General features: G+C 37.5%; 1 protein-coding gene across 3 annotated transcripts in view; it reads right to left on the bottom strand.

Annotated features, from left to right (window-relative positions):
* Positions 1-15,672, bottom strand: part of hdgfl2 (HDGF like 2) — a 96,963-nt gene that overhangs the window by 54,977 nt on the left and 26,314 nt on the right. For all 3 annotated transcript variants that reach the window (XM_059991598.1, XM_059991597.1, XM_059991596.1), the window contains exon 2: positions 216-292. In XM_059991598.1, coding sequence (XP_059847581.1) covers positions 216-292 — 77 coding nt within the window. The remainder of the gene's footprint in view (positions 1-215; positions 293-15,672) is intronic.

Genomic DNA, 15,672 nt, shown 5'->3' on the forward strand with positions numbered 1-15,672 from the left:
AACACAAAATATCACCTTTTTAGAATCTACACTAATAGTGACTAGATGAACACCAGCTAAGATATGGCAATATAATTATTCATTCGCATATACAGTACACAGCAACTTTCAGGGATAGAAGGTGGAATATACTGGCTAACAAATCCAGATTCACCAACAAAATATCCTGACTGATCATAAATCAATTGTTGTAAAGAAAAGGCAGAATAACATACGTTTCATGAGTACCATAGAAGAAAATTGGGTATTTATTTGATGGTGGTTTCACCGCTCCCTCAGCAACATCATCAATCTGAAACGATAGAGAATTCATGGTTATGATTCAGTCACAAACACAAAATGCAATCATTTTCTAACAAATCTTTCTTTCTTCTTAAAAGTAAGTGTCAAATATACATGCCCAATGATTTATTCAGTGGGTATTGCAAGTTGCAAATTGTATAGATATCAATAATCAGGAAACAAACCTTTCTGAATCTGTCAATCATCATCATTTATAAGTTAACTAAACATATGGCTGAACTTACACCATTTTCAATGCTAACTTCTATACAATATTCTTCTTTGGACCCCCATTTTATCATTAAGTATTTACCCTTGATCCAGAAACACAGATAGGTAATTTGCTCAGGCCTGCAGCAACTCCAGAAAGTACAGGTTACAAGATTCATCACTATTCATTCATTAGGTTCTAGCCCAAGGAACCAAGTCTAAACCTGGTCAAAATAAGATACAGGGAAAGGAGGCAAATCCAAATTCAGATGTACAATAGGAGATGAACTTGAGGAATGCTCAACATAAAGTAGGTTCCATGAGATAAAGGACAAGGAAACTTCCTCAAGTCATGAGAAATACTGTGGATTCCAGTTAATTGGTCTATCAATTAATCATGGCAGCCGCTTATTTGGAACAAGTCTTTAAGAAAAAAACTAATTAAGAAAATGGCTGTGATTTCTTCCATTTATGTGAGATACTATGCTGCTTAATTGTTACAGGAGACTGTTGCTGAACAGTTTTTAAAGTAGCATCAGTGCGTGAGTTTTTATTCCAAAAGCATTGATTTTTGTCACTGATAGTTGGTGAGGAATAAGCAGAAAGATAATTTAGAATTATTTTGTTCACTGCGGTTTCAAAAATTCAGGCTTGGAGATGTCAGAAATGGTGGGGAGTGAAAATGAACCCATTTCACTACTTCAACTAGTTAGGGACTATGAAGAATTTAAAGATATCGATAATCATCTTGAACATTACAATGAAAATTAAAATTTGGAGTATGTAATTATTGATAGCATTGTATGAAGGCAGTCCATTATCTGCACTAGGTGCCTGTGCTAATTTTATCTTGTTACAGTATTTCATGCTTGTTATTTATTGCTATTTATTTATTATCTGCATTTGCACAGCTTGTTTACAGTATACAATTCTTGATGTTTGCCGTTACTATTCTATAGATTTGCTGAGTATGCCCATAGAATAAGAATCTCAGTGTGACATGCATGTACTCTGATCATAAATTTTATTTTGAATTTTTTGTACTTTTTAATTTTATTAATTTACAGTCAATCAAAAGAACACAACAGCATGTTGGTTGTCCATCATATTCGACGATGACAATGAAGCCTGCGCAGGAGAATTTTTAAAGTGGAAAAGCTGTTACACTGAGACAGTTCTACTCTCTTGACCTCAAAGTCCAGGTCCAGTGGCACGAGTCGTCATCACAAGCTGTGGTCTTCCTCGGTTGCAGTGGATGACCATGACTTCTTCTGTGCCTCGTCATGCCCTCGACTCTTCATGAAACATTGCAGAACCGTCTTCTCACTCTTGATCCACCCAGTCTGCCAATTCTGACTTCACATGCTGGGACAAGCATGTCCCTATCTCACTGGAATATGCAGCCCACTGGCTACCCTCACTTGGTTTAGTCCACCTGTCGAAGCAGTGTACCAGGGCGTGACCGCTGTCGCATGCTTGGAGCCATGAGTGTCCCATGAGGACCAAATGTGAGAGAGCTGCCCCAGAATGAAGACAAGGCTCCATACACCGCAGCATTCACTGGATAATTTCCTCTGTAGATAACTATTAGGTACTAATATACAGTTTTATAGTAGCATTGGTAGTGTTCTGGTTTGGTCTGTATTTCATTTAAATACATACTTTGTTACTCAGTTAAACAGTAATTTGACTTTTTAAAAAATACCTTTTTAACTATTTCCTTGAAACTTCATCTAATTGGGCAGCTGTTTAATTGGGCCAAGATGTACTGGTCCCCATATGTCTCAATTAACCGGAATCCACTGTAATGGATCAGATTTTATGGTCCCTCTAATCTATTCTAATTTAATAAATTCTTTGCTGATCACATACTCAAACGCATTTCAAGAAATCAAAGAGTCAAGATTGTTTGTCATTTTCCATCCACAAATGTAAAGGCGAACAAAATAATTGTTACTCTGAATCTGGTGCATCACAAAAATAAACACAAAAGACAAAGAACACAATAACAACAGGAAAAAAACCCAATGAATATAACTACACAATTTTTTTTATATACATAGAGTAAGGGTATACAATCAAAGTGACACTAGGCACAGGAGGGTCTGTACATCAGGTGACTGACAGAAAATGATATAGTAGTGGAGGTTGAGGGTGTAGAGAGGCAGGTTAGTGAGTGGTGCTGATCAGCCTTACTGCTTGGGGAAAGTAGCTGTTTTTTTCCCCAATCCAGAGGTCCTGGTGTGAATGCTATGTAGCTTTCTCCCTGATGGGAGAGGGACAAATAGTCCATGAGCAGGGTGGGTGGGATTCTTCATGATGTTACTAGCCCTTTTCCAGCACCTTTCTGTATATATGTACTCGATGACAGGTAGGCTGGGATCACTGATGCACTGAGTTTTGCCTTCCTATCCACCGCAGTGCAATTTCCACACCAAGTAGTGATGCAGCTTGTCAGGATGCTATCTACTGGCATCTGTAGAATGGTGTGAGTATGGATGTGCAAAGTCCAGCTCTCATCAGCTTCCTAGAAAGTAGATTATGAGCATTGATGTTGCTTTCTTCACTATGTATGATGTGTTCTGGGACCATGAGAGGTTATTGTATGATGTGCACTCCCAGGAGTTTGAAAGAGCTTGCAAGTTCCACAGCTGTGTCACCGACATAAAGGTGGGTGTAAGTGGTGAGAGTGCTCCTTAAGTCAATAAACAACTCCTTTTTCTTGTTGACAATAAGGAAGAGGTTATTTGCCTGGCACCAGGCCTTGAGCTCTTCCACCTCCTCTCTGTAGCCTGTCTCATTGTTGTTTGACCACAAGACACAGGAGCAGAATTGGGCCATTCAGCCAATCAAATATACTCCACCATTCCATCGTGGCTGATCCTGGATCCCACTTAATCACATACGCCTACCTTCTCACCATATCCGTGGATGCCCTGACCAATCAGGAAACGATCAATTTCCACCTTAAATATGTGCATGGACATGTAGTCATGGGCGAACTTGAAGTTGAAATTGCTCAGCTGTTTGATCCTGCTGTCGTGTGTCAGCAGAGTGTACAGAATGAGCTCAGCAAACAGCCCTGAGGGGTGGGGGAGACCCATGTTGAGGATGATGTGGAGGGAGGAGTGGTTGTGCTCCTGACTATCTGAGGTCGGTTCGTTAGAAAGTCCAACATCCAGTTGCACAGAGATGTATTTAGACCAAGGACTTTGTTCAGCAACATCTGTGGGGCAGTAGTGCTGAATGCCCAACTGAAATCCAGAAACAGCATTCTGATGTGAGTGTCCTCCTTTTCTAGATGTGTCAACATCAGATGTGCAACAGTTTCTATGGCATCTATCGTAGAGCAGTTCTGTTGGTAAGCATATTGGTGAGTGTTCAGGAACGGAGTTTTTGATATGTGCCATCATCAGCTGTTCAAAGTACTTCATGGTGATTGGCATCAATGCCATCGGGGGGTACTCCTTTTGTTCTATAGGTGTAGAGTTCTTTGGTACAGGGATGTGGTGGTTGATTTAAAATATGTAGGGACAGCAGCCTGGATGAGTGAAGAGTATGCCCGTGAAGACATCAGTGAATTCCTGTGCACATGTTCGACGAGTTCACGGCCTGGGATATTGTGTGGCCAGGCTACCCTTAACAGGGCCGACTCTCATGTAGAGTCCTTTATCAGACCTCAACTTCTTTTTCCTTTAGTATCCAAAAATCTCAGTTTCAATTCCAAATATTCTACTCCTCATCCTCCTATCTTGGCGATTAGTCAACATTCCTCCTCACTAGTCACTACTGGAGATGAAAGGACAAAATATACTTTGGGTCAGAAACTGTAACATTTGCCATTCAGGAGTGGTTTAGTAGCACAACCAATGCAATAAATGGGATAAACAAAAAAAGAGGTATCAACACGGAAAGAAACTGCTGAGTTTTGCCCTTCACATTCTGAGTTTGTGAAGCAGACTTCTAGAACAATATTGGCATAAAACGCTTCAGGATTGTTAGACATAGGACATTCTTCAATGATTTGTCAATAAAAAAGTTTTAAAACTTTTAAAAGCTGATTAAGTGAAAATTACAAGTGATAATCAAAAGACGGCTTTGTGAACAGTACAGAGGTTACTATGCCCGTGAGAAACTATCTTATTTTCACCCTTCATATTATGTAGTTACCACCAGTCTAAAACCAGATAAAATTTGTAATAGATAAGCAATTCAAAACTGACCATCATTAGCATTAAAATCTGTACTGTGTACCCTGACACTCTTACCATGATCAAGCCAATTAGGGGAAACAGTTTCAATATTAAGAAGCAGGCAAGGAGAAACATTAAGTTAAAAAAAAACTTGGTGCAGCTACAACAGAAAACTATACGCATGCTAAACAAACAATAGCATTTTTAAATAGAGCAAATAACGCACTACCGAAGGGACCAGATCAATTATCTATAATCCTGGTACATCAAACTGTGAATTTAAAAATCTAATAAGAGGCCCCATTGTTGTTGAAAAATAGCAAAAGGCAGAGTGAAACAAATAGAGCCAATTTCAGCCAGAAATACCACACTGTTGATGTACCTCAGTCTCTAGAGATCCCTACCATCACAAAAGCCAGTCTGCAGTCAACATGATTGATTATGTGTGATACACAAAAGCTGTGGAACCCCAACAACATCCCAAGTGTGGCATTATAGATTTGTTCTCCAGCTCCAAAGACATATCATTGCCACACACCTGACAAAAAAGTGAAAAATTGCTCAAATCAATCCTTGTCACCAAATGTTGAATTCGATGTTGGCCTTGCCCAAGTAAACTAACTGATAGCAAAAAGAAATGCATGGTCTTTCACCTTGCAGAGCTACTACTGGACTAGGACGGCCTCATTTCCTAAGCACAAAAACAGTGACAGCCTCAAGGCTGATTTATACTTCTGCATAGGCTCTATGCCATAGCCTATGCAAGTGGCCTACACCGTTCTGAGCATTTATACTTGTGCGTTGTTGCGTCTGCGTTGCTCTGCAATTCACTGCCAAAATGCTAGTTGGCGGTAGGGTTTCTATGTTACTGTGTTGAGATTCTTCATGTTCGTATGTACATATTTTCAGACTTCCTCAATTAACCTCTCCTCGATTTGGTCCATTTTCCAACTCACGTTCTTCTCTCTTCTCTCTCAATTCAAAAATGGCAGAGAAGCAGCAGCAACCGGAAATGCGTAGGAGGAAATGCGATGCTACCAAGTGGACCAATCACCGTTGTTGCAGTCTGCCTCTCCGCAACACATAGTTACGTTTTTAGGGAGGTGCGCATCAGGCTATGCCGTACCTAAGGCGTATTCGATGCAGAAGTATAAATTGCCCTTTAGAATCACAACCTCATGATCTCATCTCAAGATCACAGGCTTATTTCAGCTCAAGACATTGGCTTGCATTACAAGAATGGAGGGTGCTGGCATTCTCCTAGACAACAACCCATACTACAATTTTCCATCATATGAAGCAGCATCATCTGTGCAAGTATCAGAAAATGAGAGATGAAAAGAAGTTTTCTTTTTTGCACCTACATAAATTCAGTCAGAATGAATTTTATTCTGCATCTCAAAGTTTTAAGGTAGCCATTTGTGAATTCTATAGGCCAAAATTTCCAATACCCAAATAGACATAACCCCGGGGTCACCTGTATTTCAATAGTTGTTGGAATCTGGAAAGAAAAACATTATAGTTGTGGAAACAGGATAGGAAAATAGAATAACTGGAAACCTTCAGTAGAGCTGTCAAAAGACTAATAGATTAAACAGTGTTTTTTTAAAATCACTCTACATGGGATTTATTTATACGTAAAAAGACTCAGTGAGCTTCAACTGAGTACATTTTCAACAATTTTCTAAATAAAGGAGACGATAAACTATAGAGATGAAATCTGAAGCAAACAAAAGTGATATGATAGAGAAACTCAATAATTCAGGTAGCATAAGTGGAGGGTAACAGTCAGTCAGTATTTTGGGTCAAGACCCTTTATCTGGACTGAAAGAGGGAGGTAACTATAAAAAAAGAGACGAGGAGGAGGGAGAAAGCTGGCAAGTGACTGGCAGATCCGGGTGAGGAGCTGCTGATTGGCAGATTGAGTCAGGTGGAAGAGAGAAGGGCAGAGATAGCCAAAGAAATGATAAGTGGAGACAAGAAAGAGCTTCAGATTGTGAAATAGAGTTAAGAAAGGAAGATGAAAAATTAAACCAAATACAGGGAGGCAGGGAGGCATGATGGGCAGATGGAAACAATGGGAAGAATGTGCATGCGATAGACAAATAGAATAGATGGGGGCAGAACAGAAAGATGTGGATGACAAAACAACTACTGTTGTTTTATTCCTCATATTCCACCTGGGAGCCTACAATCCAACATTTCATCAGATCAGGTATAGTTATGTATTCTTCACATAGGTTTATCTGATAAGGTAGAGACCTCATTCTCTGCATGTAGGCAAATCTATCAGTTCTAAAGAACATCAGCACCCGCCATATTTAGCACAAGAACAACATGCATTCAGTTTACATACATATACTTCAGCAAAAGTCCCAGTTGCAAAAAAAAATACAAATTAGAAATATTTTAGCACCTACATATTTTGATGTTTCTATAAATATACAAACATGCCTGCATCCTGAAATTATAACTGGCGACCAACTTCCAAAATTATTCACGTTTTGTACTTGTGACTGGAAATTGCCAATGCTAGTGATTTACTGTGGATTGCTTTGTCTCTGCATTTAAACAGTGAGCTACAACAATAACAGGAGGAAACAGAAAAAGTATAAATCAAAAGATAGTCAGTTTTTTTTAAGTGCAGGTTTCAGGTTTGATCACAGATGTTGCCTAAAGCTGCAACTGTTAAACCAGAGCTTGTTGCACACTCTGCAAAACAGTACACAAACACAGCATACCTTAAAAGATATGGAAACATATCTAACTGTATGCAAGTGCCATTGTTGCACTTGTTAAGAGTATAAATATAAAGATAGAGATTTAAAGCATAAAGCAAAGAAATAACAACAGACAAAAAGTGCAGGTGCTAGCATCTGAAACAAAACAATGCTGGACAATTCAGTGATCAGCAGCAACTATGGAGGCAACAGGTGTATAAAGTTACTTTATTGCCATCAGCATACACACCCAAGGTACAAATACCATGAAAATTATTTTGTGCAGATGCAGCACAGTACTGTACATTAGAAATGTCATAAATAACACTAATTATTCATAACTTACACAATAAAACAAAACTAAACAAGACATTACTACAGGTTGGAGGAAATATACCCAGAGAGAGAATTAGATTTCTTCAGGTCAGTTCAAGAACCTGATGACAGCCCAGAAGGGTGCCACAGTTAATAATTTTAAGTGTGGGACTTCAAAGCTCCTGTATCTTTAGCTGATGCCAACATGGCACAGATGTAGCATTCCTGAGACACATCACTTCTTCTAGATATCCTTGGTGGAGAGAGTTGCACACATGATGGAACTGTTCAAGTTACCACTCTCTGTAGCCTCTGTGGATCACAGTTTCCATACCGGTCCATGATGCAATCAGTCAGAATGCTTTCCCTCCCTGCAGTCTACAATCAGGGACTTCGTTTTAATAATGTTGAGTGCAAGGTTACTGTTATGACACTACTCAAGCAGCTTACTGATCTTAGTCCTGTTTACTTCCCTCACCATCCACGATTCTGTCAACTATAGTGGCATCAAAAATTTTACTGCACTGCTTTTTACTTCCTACCCCCACAGATTCTGCCTTTAAGTTCCTACATCATAGAATAACATGTAGCCAATCTGTATTACAACTCAAAAGTTATGAACTAGTTTTGCTTGGCAAAACTGAATTGCAATTGCTCCTTGGGATCCAGAAAGAATCCATGGATAAAGTTTATTTCATATACAAACCCTCACAGCTACATCAAACGGCTGCCCCAGTTAGCCAAAGTTTCACGGAAATAGTTAAAAACAGTATAAAAAAAAATCAAACTGAGTAACAAATTATGTATTTCAATGAATTCCAGAACAAATTAGAACACTCCCAAAACTACTACAGTGCTATAAAGCTATGTATTAATTCCTAATACTTATTGACAGAGGAAATTCATCCACATACTGATCATTTGACTATAAATGAACAAAATCAGCACAGACACTTAGTGCATCTAATAGACTGCATTCAATCAATGCTGTTGATGATTACATCCTCCAAATTTTCATTTTCATTCTTTGTAGTCCCTAACCTGAAGTGGTGAAATAATTTCATTTTCACTCCTGGCTGTTTCTGGCATCTCCAAGCATGAATGCCTGAAACTGCAGTGAGCAAAGCAGTTCCGAATTGCCATACAGCTTATTTCTCATGATTTTTCTCCATGATGTTATTTAAAAACTGTTCCCTTAAAGCAGTGTTGTACTCAATGCATACAAATGCACATAACTGACGCTAGTTAGAAAATGTTCGGCAACATTCTCTTGCCTCAATTAAGCAGCATCGTGTCCCAAATAATTGAAGGGAATGCTGTCTGGCCTACTGAGTTCCTCTAGTATTCTGTGTATTGCTTGGATTTCCAGCATCTACAGATTTTTTCCATGAAGGGAATCCCAGCTATTTTCTCAACAAGTTTTTGTTCTTTAAGAATTGTCCAAATAAGTATCTGCCCCAATTAACCTATGGCCCAATTAACCAGAATTTGAACAGGTATGTGAACATGTGCAGAATGGAGAGATATAGATAATGTTCAGGCAGAGGCAACTACTTTGGCATCATGATTAGCAGAGGCATTGAGTTGAAGGGCTTATTCTTGTTCTGTACTAGATTTTAAATTACTGCAGACCCTCTCAAAAATGAAAAGCACCATCTTTCAAACTGTGCCTTAAAGCAAGTTATCTTCAAAGGTCACGTGATGACATAGGATCGAGACGTTGGGAATCCAGCTCCCTCGTAAAAAGTAATGAAATAGGGTTTAAATGAAGATTTAACAAATATCTACTAGAAACTATTTGTAAGTAACTCAGCATTATCTTTTGATATGGCTCCTAAACCGAAACAGAAGAAAGCTACCACTTCTAAGACTGCGCAAATCGGCGGGGAAAAAGGCCTAACAATATCGGCGAAGCCTGGGACTCAAGTTGGATCTCCTCCCAGCGAAGTGCATGGCACTTCTGATGATGCGGGACAGGAAGTTGCAGCAATGTCGGCGGTCTCTAAGAAGAAACGGCAAGAACAACGCATGCGCGAAGAAACAAGTATGCACGAACAGATATTAACAAAAGTAACAAAACTACAAATCCCAACTACGGCTAGAAGTGAAACTGGAAGTGAATCGGAAGTGGAAATTCTTTGGGAAATTCAGAGGAAGAAGAAGAGGAAAAGAAAGAGAAGATTAAAGGAGACATAAAAGATATCCTGATATATATTATGAATGAATTAAAAGCTATAAGAAGGATGCAGAATACACTCGATAATGTGGTGGAAAACCAAAAGATGGATAATAAAGTTAAAGAGATGGAAGTAAAAGTGGAAGAAAATACTGAAAGAATAGATAAGATAGAAGACAATAATCTTGCCTGGACAATAGAAAGAAAACGGATGTTGGAAAAAATAGATGCACTTGAAAACTCAAGTCGACGAAATAATATCAAAATTGTTGGTCTTATGGAAGGTACAGAGGGAGAAAATCCAATAAAATTCTTTCAAGAATGGATTCCAAAAATTTTGGAAATGAAAGAAGGAAGCCAAGTAATTGAAATTGAAAGAGCACACAGAGCTTCAAGGCTAAGACCTCAACAAGATCAAAATCCAAGATCAATTTTGATAAGGTAACAAGATAAAGAAATGATCTTGAAGGCAGCTACTCAAGATACTAAAAAGAGAAATGGGCCATTGACAATAGAAGGGAACAGAGTTTTTTTCAATCCAGACATAAGTTACAATCTTCTGACGAGGTGGAAGGAATTTAATCCAGTGAAAAAATCTTTATGGGAAAAGGGCTATAAATTTTTATTGAACTACCCAGCAAAATTGATAATTTTCCTGGATAATGAAGAAAGAAGATTTTTTGTTGACTAACGGAAAGCGGAGAAATTTCTACAAGAATTACCTGATGTCCACGAAGAGCAGTAAAGAATTATAGAAATGAAGTGGACTAATGATGAAGACTGAAATAAGGTTGGACTTGACGGACATTTATAAGGAAAACAAAAATACTTGGAGTATTAATTGGGAGTAGAGACATTAATTATTTTCTTTTTTTCTTCTTCACTAATATATTTTCTTTCTATTTTTTTGGGGGGGGGGGGAGCTGGAGGAGCTCCTGATCAATGGCTGCAAGTTTCACGTGTACAATCATGGCGATTGCAATGACCCATAAAATGGGGGGGGGGGGTAATTTTTTTTTATTCACAACATTAGTGGGGGGTACTTTGTTTTTTATTCTTATATATTAGTTATCTTTCTTCTATTTTTCTTCTTTTTTGCCTGGATGGTTGGGGAGAAACTCATAGCAACATGGAGAATTTTAAAGAGTTCCCAAGGTATTATGAATGATTAATTTACTTAATTTAAGTTTTAATGTTAATGGAATTAATGGACCTGTGAAAAGAAAAAGAGCTTTAACACATATTAAGAAAATGAAAGGAGATAGTTTTTTTTTTACAAGAAACACATTTAACAGAAACAGAACATAAGAAATTAAAGAGGGATTGGGTTAGAAATGTCATTGCAGTTTCATTTAATTCAAAATCAGGAGGAGTTGCAATTTTGGTTAATAAATCTTTACCAATTAAAATACAAAATGTAATCATTGATTCTGTGGGGAGATATGTGATTATACATAGTCAAATTTTTTCAGAATGATGGACTTTTATGAACATTTATGCACCAAATGAAAATGATGCAAAATTCATACTTTTTTTTGAACTTGGCTGATGCACATGATAAAATATTAATAGGTGGAGATTTTAATTTTTGTTTAGATTCAGTTTTGGATAGGTCAACTAAAGTTGCTACAAAATCAAAAGTAATACAACTAACTTTATTATTAATGTGTTACGCCCGCAGCCCCCTCCTTTGTGAGAATCGCAAGAGCATTATTGGGTTGGGTCAGAGGACCCAGGAAATGAGAGAGAGACATGGCCATTGCATCCTGGAGACAATGTTTGTGGATTGGGGACTATGCTACGTGCAGGCCCTCGGGCAAAGTGAGCTGGTTGAGAGAGATTGACATCTACTACCCTGCGAGTTAAGATAAAAGAGGGGCTCTGTAGGGACAGCCCCTCAGACGCACCAGAAGAAACGTTAGCGATCCCGTAATAGCGGGAAGCCATTTGAAGGAAGCCATGTGCGTTCGGTTCCCTTGCCTGGGGGCTGGTGGCTGGTACCACGGAAAACGACTTGGAACTAACAACGGGGAACCAACTCCCCCGACTCAACGGATTGGCCTTATAAAAGACCCGGGCAAGTTTAAAACCGTCTCTCTTAAACCCAAAGAGCTGCAGCTTGAAAGGACAGTGATGGAGGTCAGCAGGAGATGCTCATGGAGTGAGTACTGTTTTAGATTCGATCCATAACCTTTACTTTTTTTAACCTTTGATCACCCTTATCCAACTTATTTTTACCTACACCAAAAGATTCTTGCTATTTTTTTGGACTTATCATTAAGAGATTATTGTGAATTTTTGAAGATATGCAATCAGAAATGGCTCTTTGATCTAAAGGACGAGAACCTGGGAGGAACCCGAACGGTAATGGAAAGAAGCAAGCTCATCCGCAACGCACTGAATTAACTTATGAATTGTTTTTGGAGGTTTTGGATAAAAAATTTGATGAACTACAACAAATTTTTAAACAAGATATAAAGGCTTTTCAAGATTATATGGAAAAGACGGATTCAGTAATTAACCAGCAGTAAGTTCTTATCGCATCTCTGCAAGAAGACGCTCAGAAACGAGATTTGATCATTGAAAAATTGCAACAGGATTTACTTCCGACCACTAAACTGGTGGAAACACTTAAAGCCAAGAGTGTCGACTTTGAGAATTGGTCCAGAAGACAGAACCTACGTATATTTGGTCTCCCGGATGGCATAGAACAAGACGACCTTTCGAAATTCTTTGCTCAACTTTTAAAGGATGCGTTCCCGTCTGTATTTCCAGATCGCCCCCCATTACTTGATCGTGCTCATAGAATCAAGCGTCGATCACCAAGTGCTTCAGCTAAACCCTCGGTTGTAATTGTCTGGTTTCATTACGTACATGATAAAGAGCAACTTATTCGTGTGGCCCGGCGTGTAGGAATGGTTAAATTTCAGGATCACAATTTCCGCTTAGTAGAAGATTTTAGTCCTGAAGTAATGAAGGCAAGGCTTCTTTTTAAACCTCTGATGTCTGAATGTTATGAGAAAAATCTAAAACCTGCACTCTTATACCCTGCGAAGCTCAGAAACTCGCCGCCAAACGCTCCATGCCGGGTTTTCCTTTCTACATCTGAAGCGAGAAGTTTTCTAAATGAGAACATTCCTACTGTTACGGAATCTCATTCCTAACAAATGAGGGTTTTTGATCGTGTAAGATGGTTTCTGATTCCTCAAACCAGATTTTGTTTCTGGCTATTGGCGTAGGTTTACTCTACACTTTATATTCAAGTTAAAGTGGTATAAATTGATTTGTTTTATACACTTTAAACATTATGCTATATTGTTGACTATTATTTTTGTTCCTTCGAAGGTGAATTCTTTTTTACTAAGAAAGTGGTTTTTTGGATAAATATTTTTGTTTTTTTTAAGATGGCGTTATTTTTTTTTCTCTCCTCTTCTTCCTACAATGCATCGCTTATCACAGTCTAAATATTTTTTGGTTTGTTTGGGTTATAACCCGATTTATAAGTTCTTAGTGATTATATTCTTTTAGTTTTTTTTACAACCAAGTATATTAAGAAGTTTGGTTTTTAGTATAGTGATCATAATTTTTTAAGTTTGGGTGGATTTTTTTAATATATATCCTTTATATACGGAGTGGTCTTCCGCTGATATGGGGGTAGAATTAGTTTCATGTTTTCCTTTTCCCAGCTGATTTTTGGCTGTTGTTTTTTTTCCTCTCTCTTGAGGGGGTGGAAAACTCTATATTTCTAACTCTATATTTCCTTTTCCAGTTTGTTTTAGTTTTTTCATTTGTGCTGTTTTTGAACTACAAATACGTCCACTCTTTATTTTTGTTCCTCTTCCGGGTGCATGAGTTTATAATTTGGTTAACCCTTTTTATACCAAAGGGTTGATTTTAGAAATATGGCTCAGACCATTAATTTTGTGTCTTGGAATACTAATGGTTTAAACCATCCGATTAAACGAAAGAAGATTTTTCAAAGTATTCCAAAGACTTAATGCTCATACCATTTTTGTACAAGGAACTCATGTGAGGAAGGAGGACAATTATCATTTTTTTAGGTTTTGGCGGGGTCAACAGTACCATTCGAATTTGAATGCCAAAGTAAAGGGAGTTTCAATTTTTATTGACTCCTCTATTGCATTTGTCCAACATGATATCTTTTCGGATCTGAATGGTAGATTTTTGTTAATTACGGGCTTACTTTGTAATAAAAAGGTTGCTATGGTTAATGTTTATGCTCCAAATGTGGATTGTCCTGATTTTTTTAAGTCATTATTTACTTCTTTACCTAATCTAAATGAATATAAGTTGATAATGGGTGGTGATTTTAATTGTTGTTTAAATCCTTTGATGGACAAATCTATATCTACTCAGACTTTACCCAATAAGTCGGCCACTTGTATCAACTCTTTCATGACTGATAATGGAGTTTTTGATATTTGGAGATTTCAGCATCCTAAGGACAAGGAGTTTTCTTTTTTCTCACATGTTTATCATTCTTATTCAAGAATTGATTATTTTTTAATTGACTCTTGTTTGATTTCTTAGGTAAATGGTTGTGATTATGATAGTATAGCTATTTCTGACCATGCTCCATTAAAACTTTCTATTAAATATATGGATACAGTTCCTAATGCTAGACAATGGCGATTTGACTCTAATTTACTGTAAGATCCAGACTTTATTAAATTTATGAATGAACAGATCGACTTCTTCTTTTCAATCAACTCCACGGAAGATATTTCTTACGGAACACTTTGGGACACTTTTAAAGCATATATACGTGGACAGATCATCTCTTACTCTGTTGGTCTGAGAAAACACATAAAGAAGGAAGCTCTTTTATTGGTTGATAAAATTAAAGAGATTGACAAGAAATACTTGATTACTCCTAGTAAGGAGCTTTACAAGCAAAGGGTTGAACTTCAAACAGAATATAGTTTATTACTTACATCTTCGATTGAAAATCAACTGATGAAGTCCAGATCTGATTTTTATATACATAGTGATAAATCGGGTAAACTGCTAGCTAGTCAATTGAAGAATGCTTTGGTTAAACGTCAAATTACTAAGATCCGTCAGAAAAATGGGGATTTGACAGTTAACCATGATGAGATAAATAAATCATTTCAAGATTTTTATACTTCCCTGTATCATTCTGAATTTCCTCAGGATTGTGGTACCATGTGCGATTTTCTTGGGAAATTGAATTTCCCAAAATTATCACCAGATGATCTTTCATTATTGGAATCTCCTATGACTGATGCAGAAATCAAAGGAGTTATTTCCTCCATGAATTCAAGGAAAGCACCTGGTCCCGATGGGTATACAGCAGAATTTTTTAAATGTTTTTCCGCTACTCTCTCTCCTTGGTTATATAAGGTTTTTGAAGAAGCAATTAGATTGGGCAATTTGCCACAATCTTTTTATAGAGCTTCCATTTCTTTAATATTGAAGAAAGATAAAGACCCTACTGATTGCGCATCCTATAGACCAATATCCTTATTGAATGTAGATTCCAAGATTTTTTCCAAGTTACTTGCTTCCAGGTTGGAGAAGGTATTACCCCAGATTATTTCGGAAGATCAAACCGGTTTTATTAAAAATCGTTATTCTTTTTTTAATGTTAGGAGGTTATTGAATATTGTGTATACTCCTTCACATAATATTTCAGAATGTGTTATTTCATTAGATGCGGAGAAAGCATTTGACAGAGTTGAATGGCCATACTTATTTAATGTGTTGGAGAAGTTTAATTTTAGTCCGACATTTA

Source organism: Hypanus sabinus, chromosome 16 (assembly GCF_030144855.1).
Source record: "Hypanus sabinus isolate sHypSab1 chromosome 16, sHypSab1.hap1, whole genome shotgun sequence".
Lineage (NCBI taxonomy): Eukaryota > Metazoa > Chordata > Chondrichthyes > Myliobatiformes > Dasyatidae > Hypanus > Hypanus sabinus.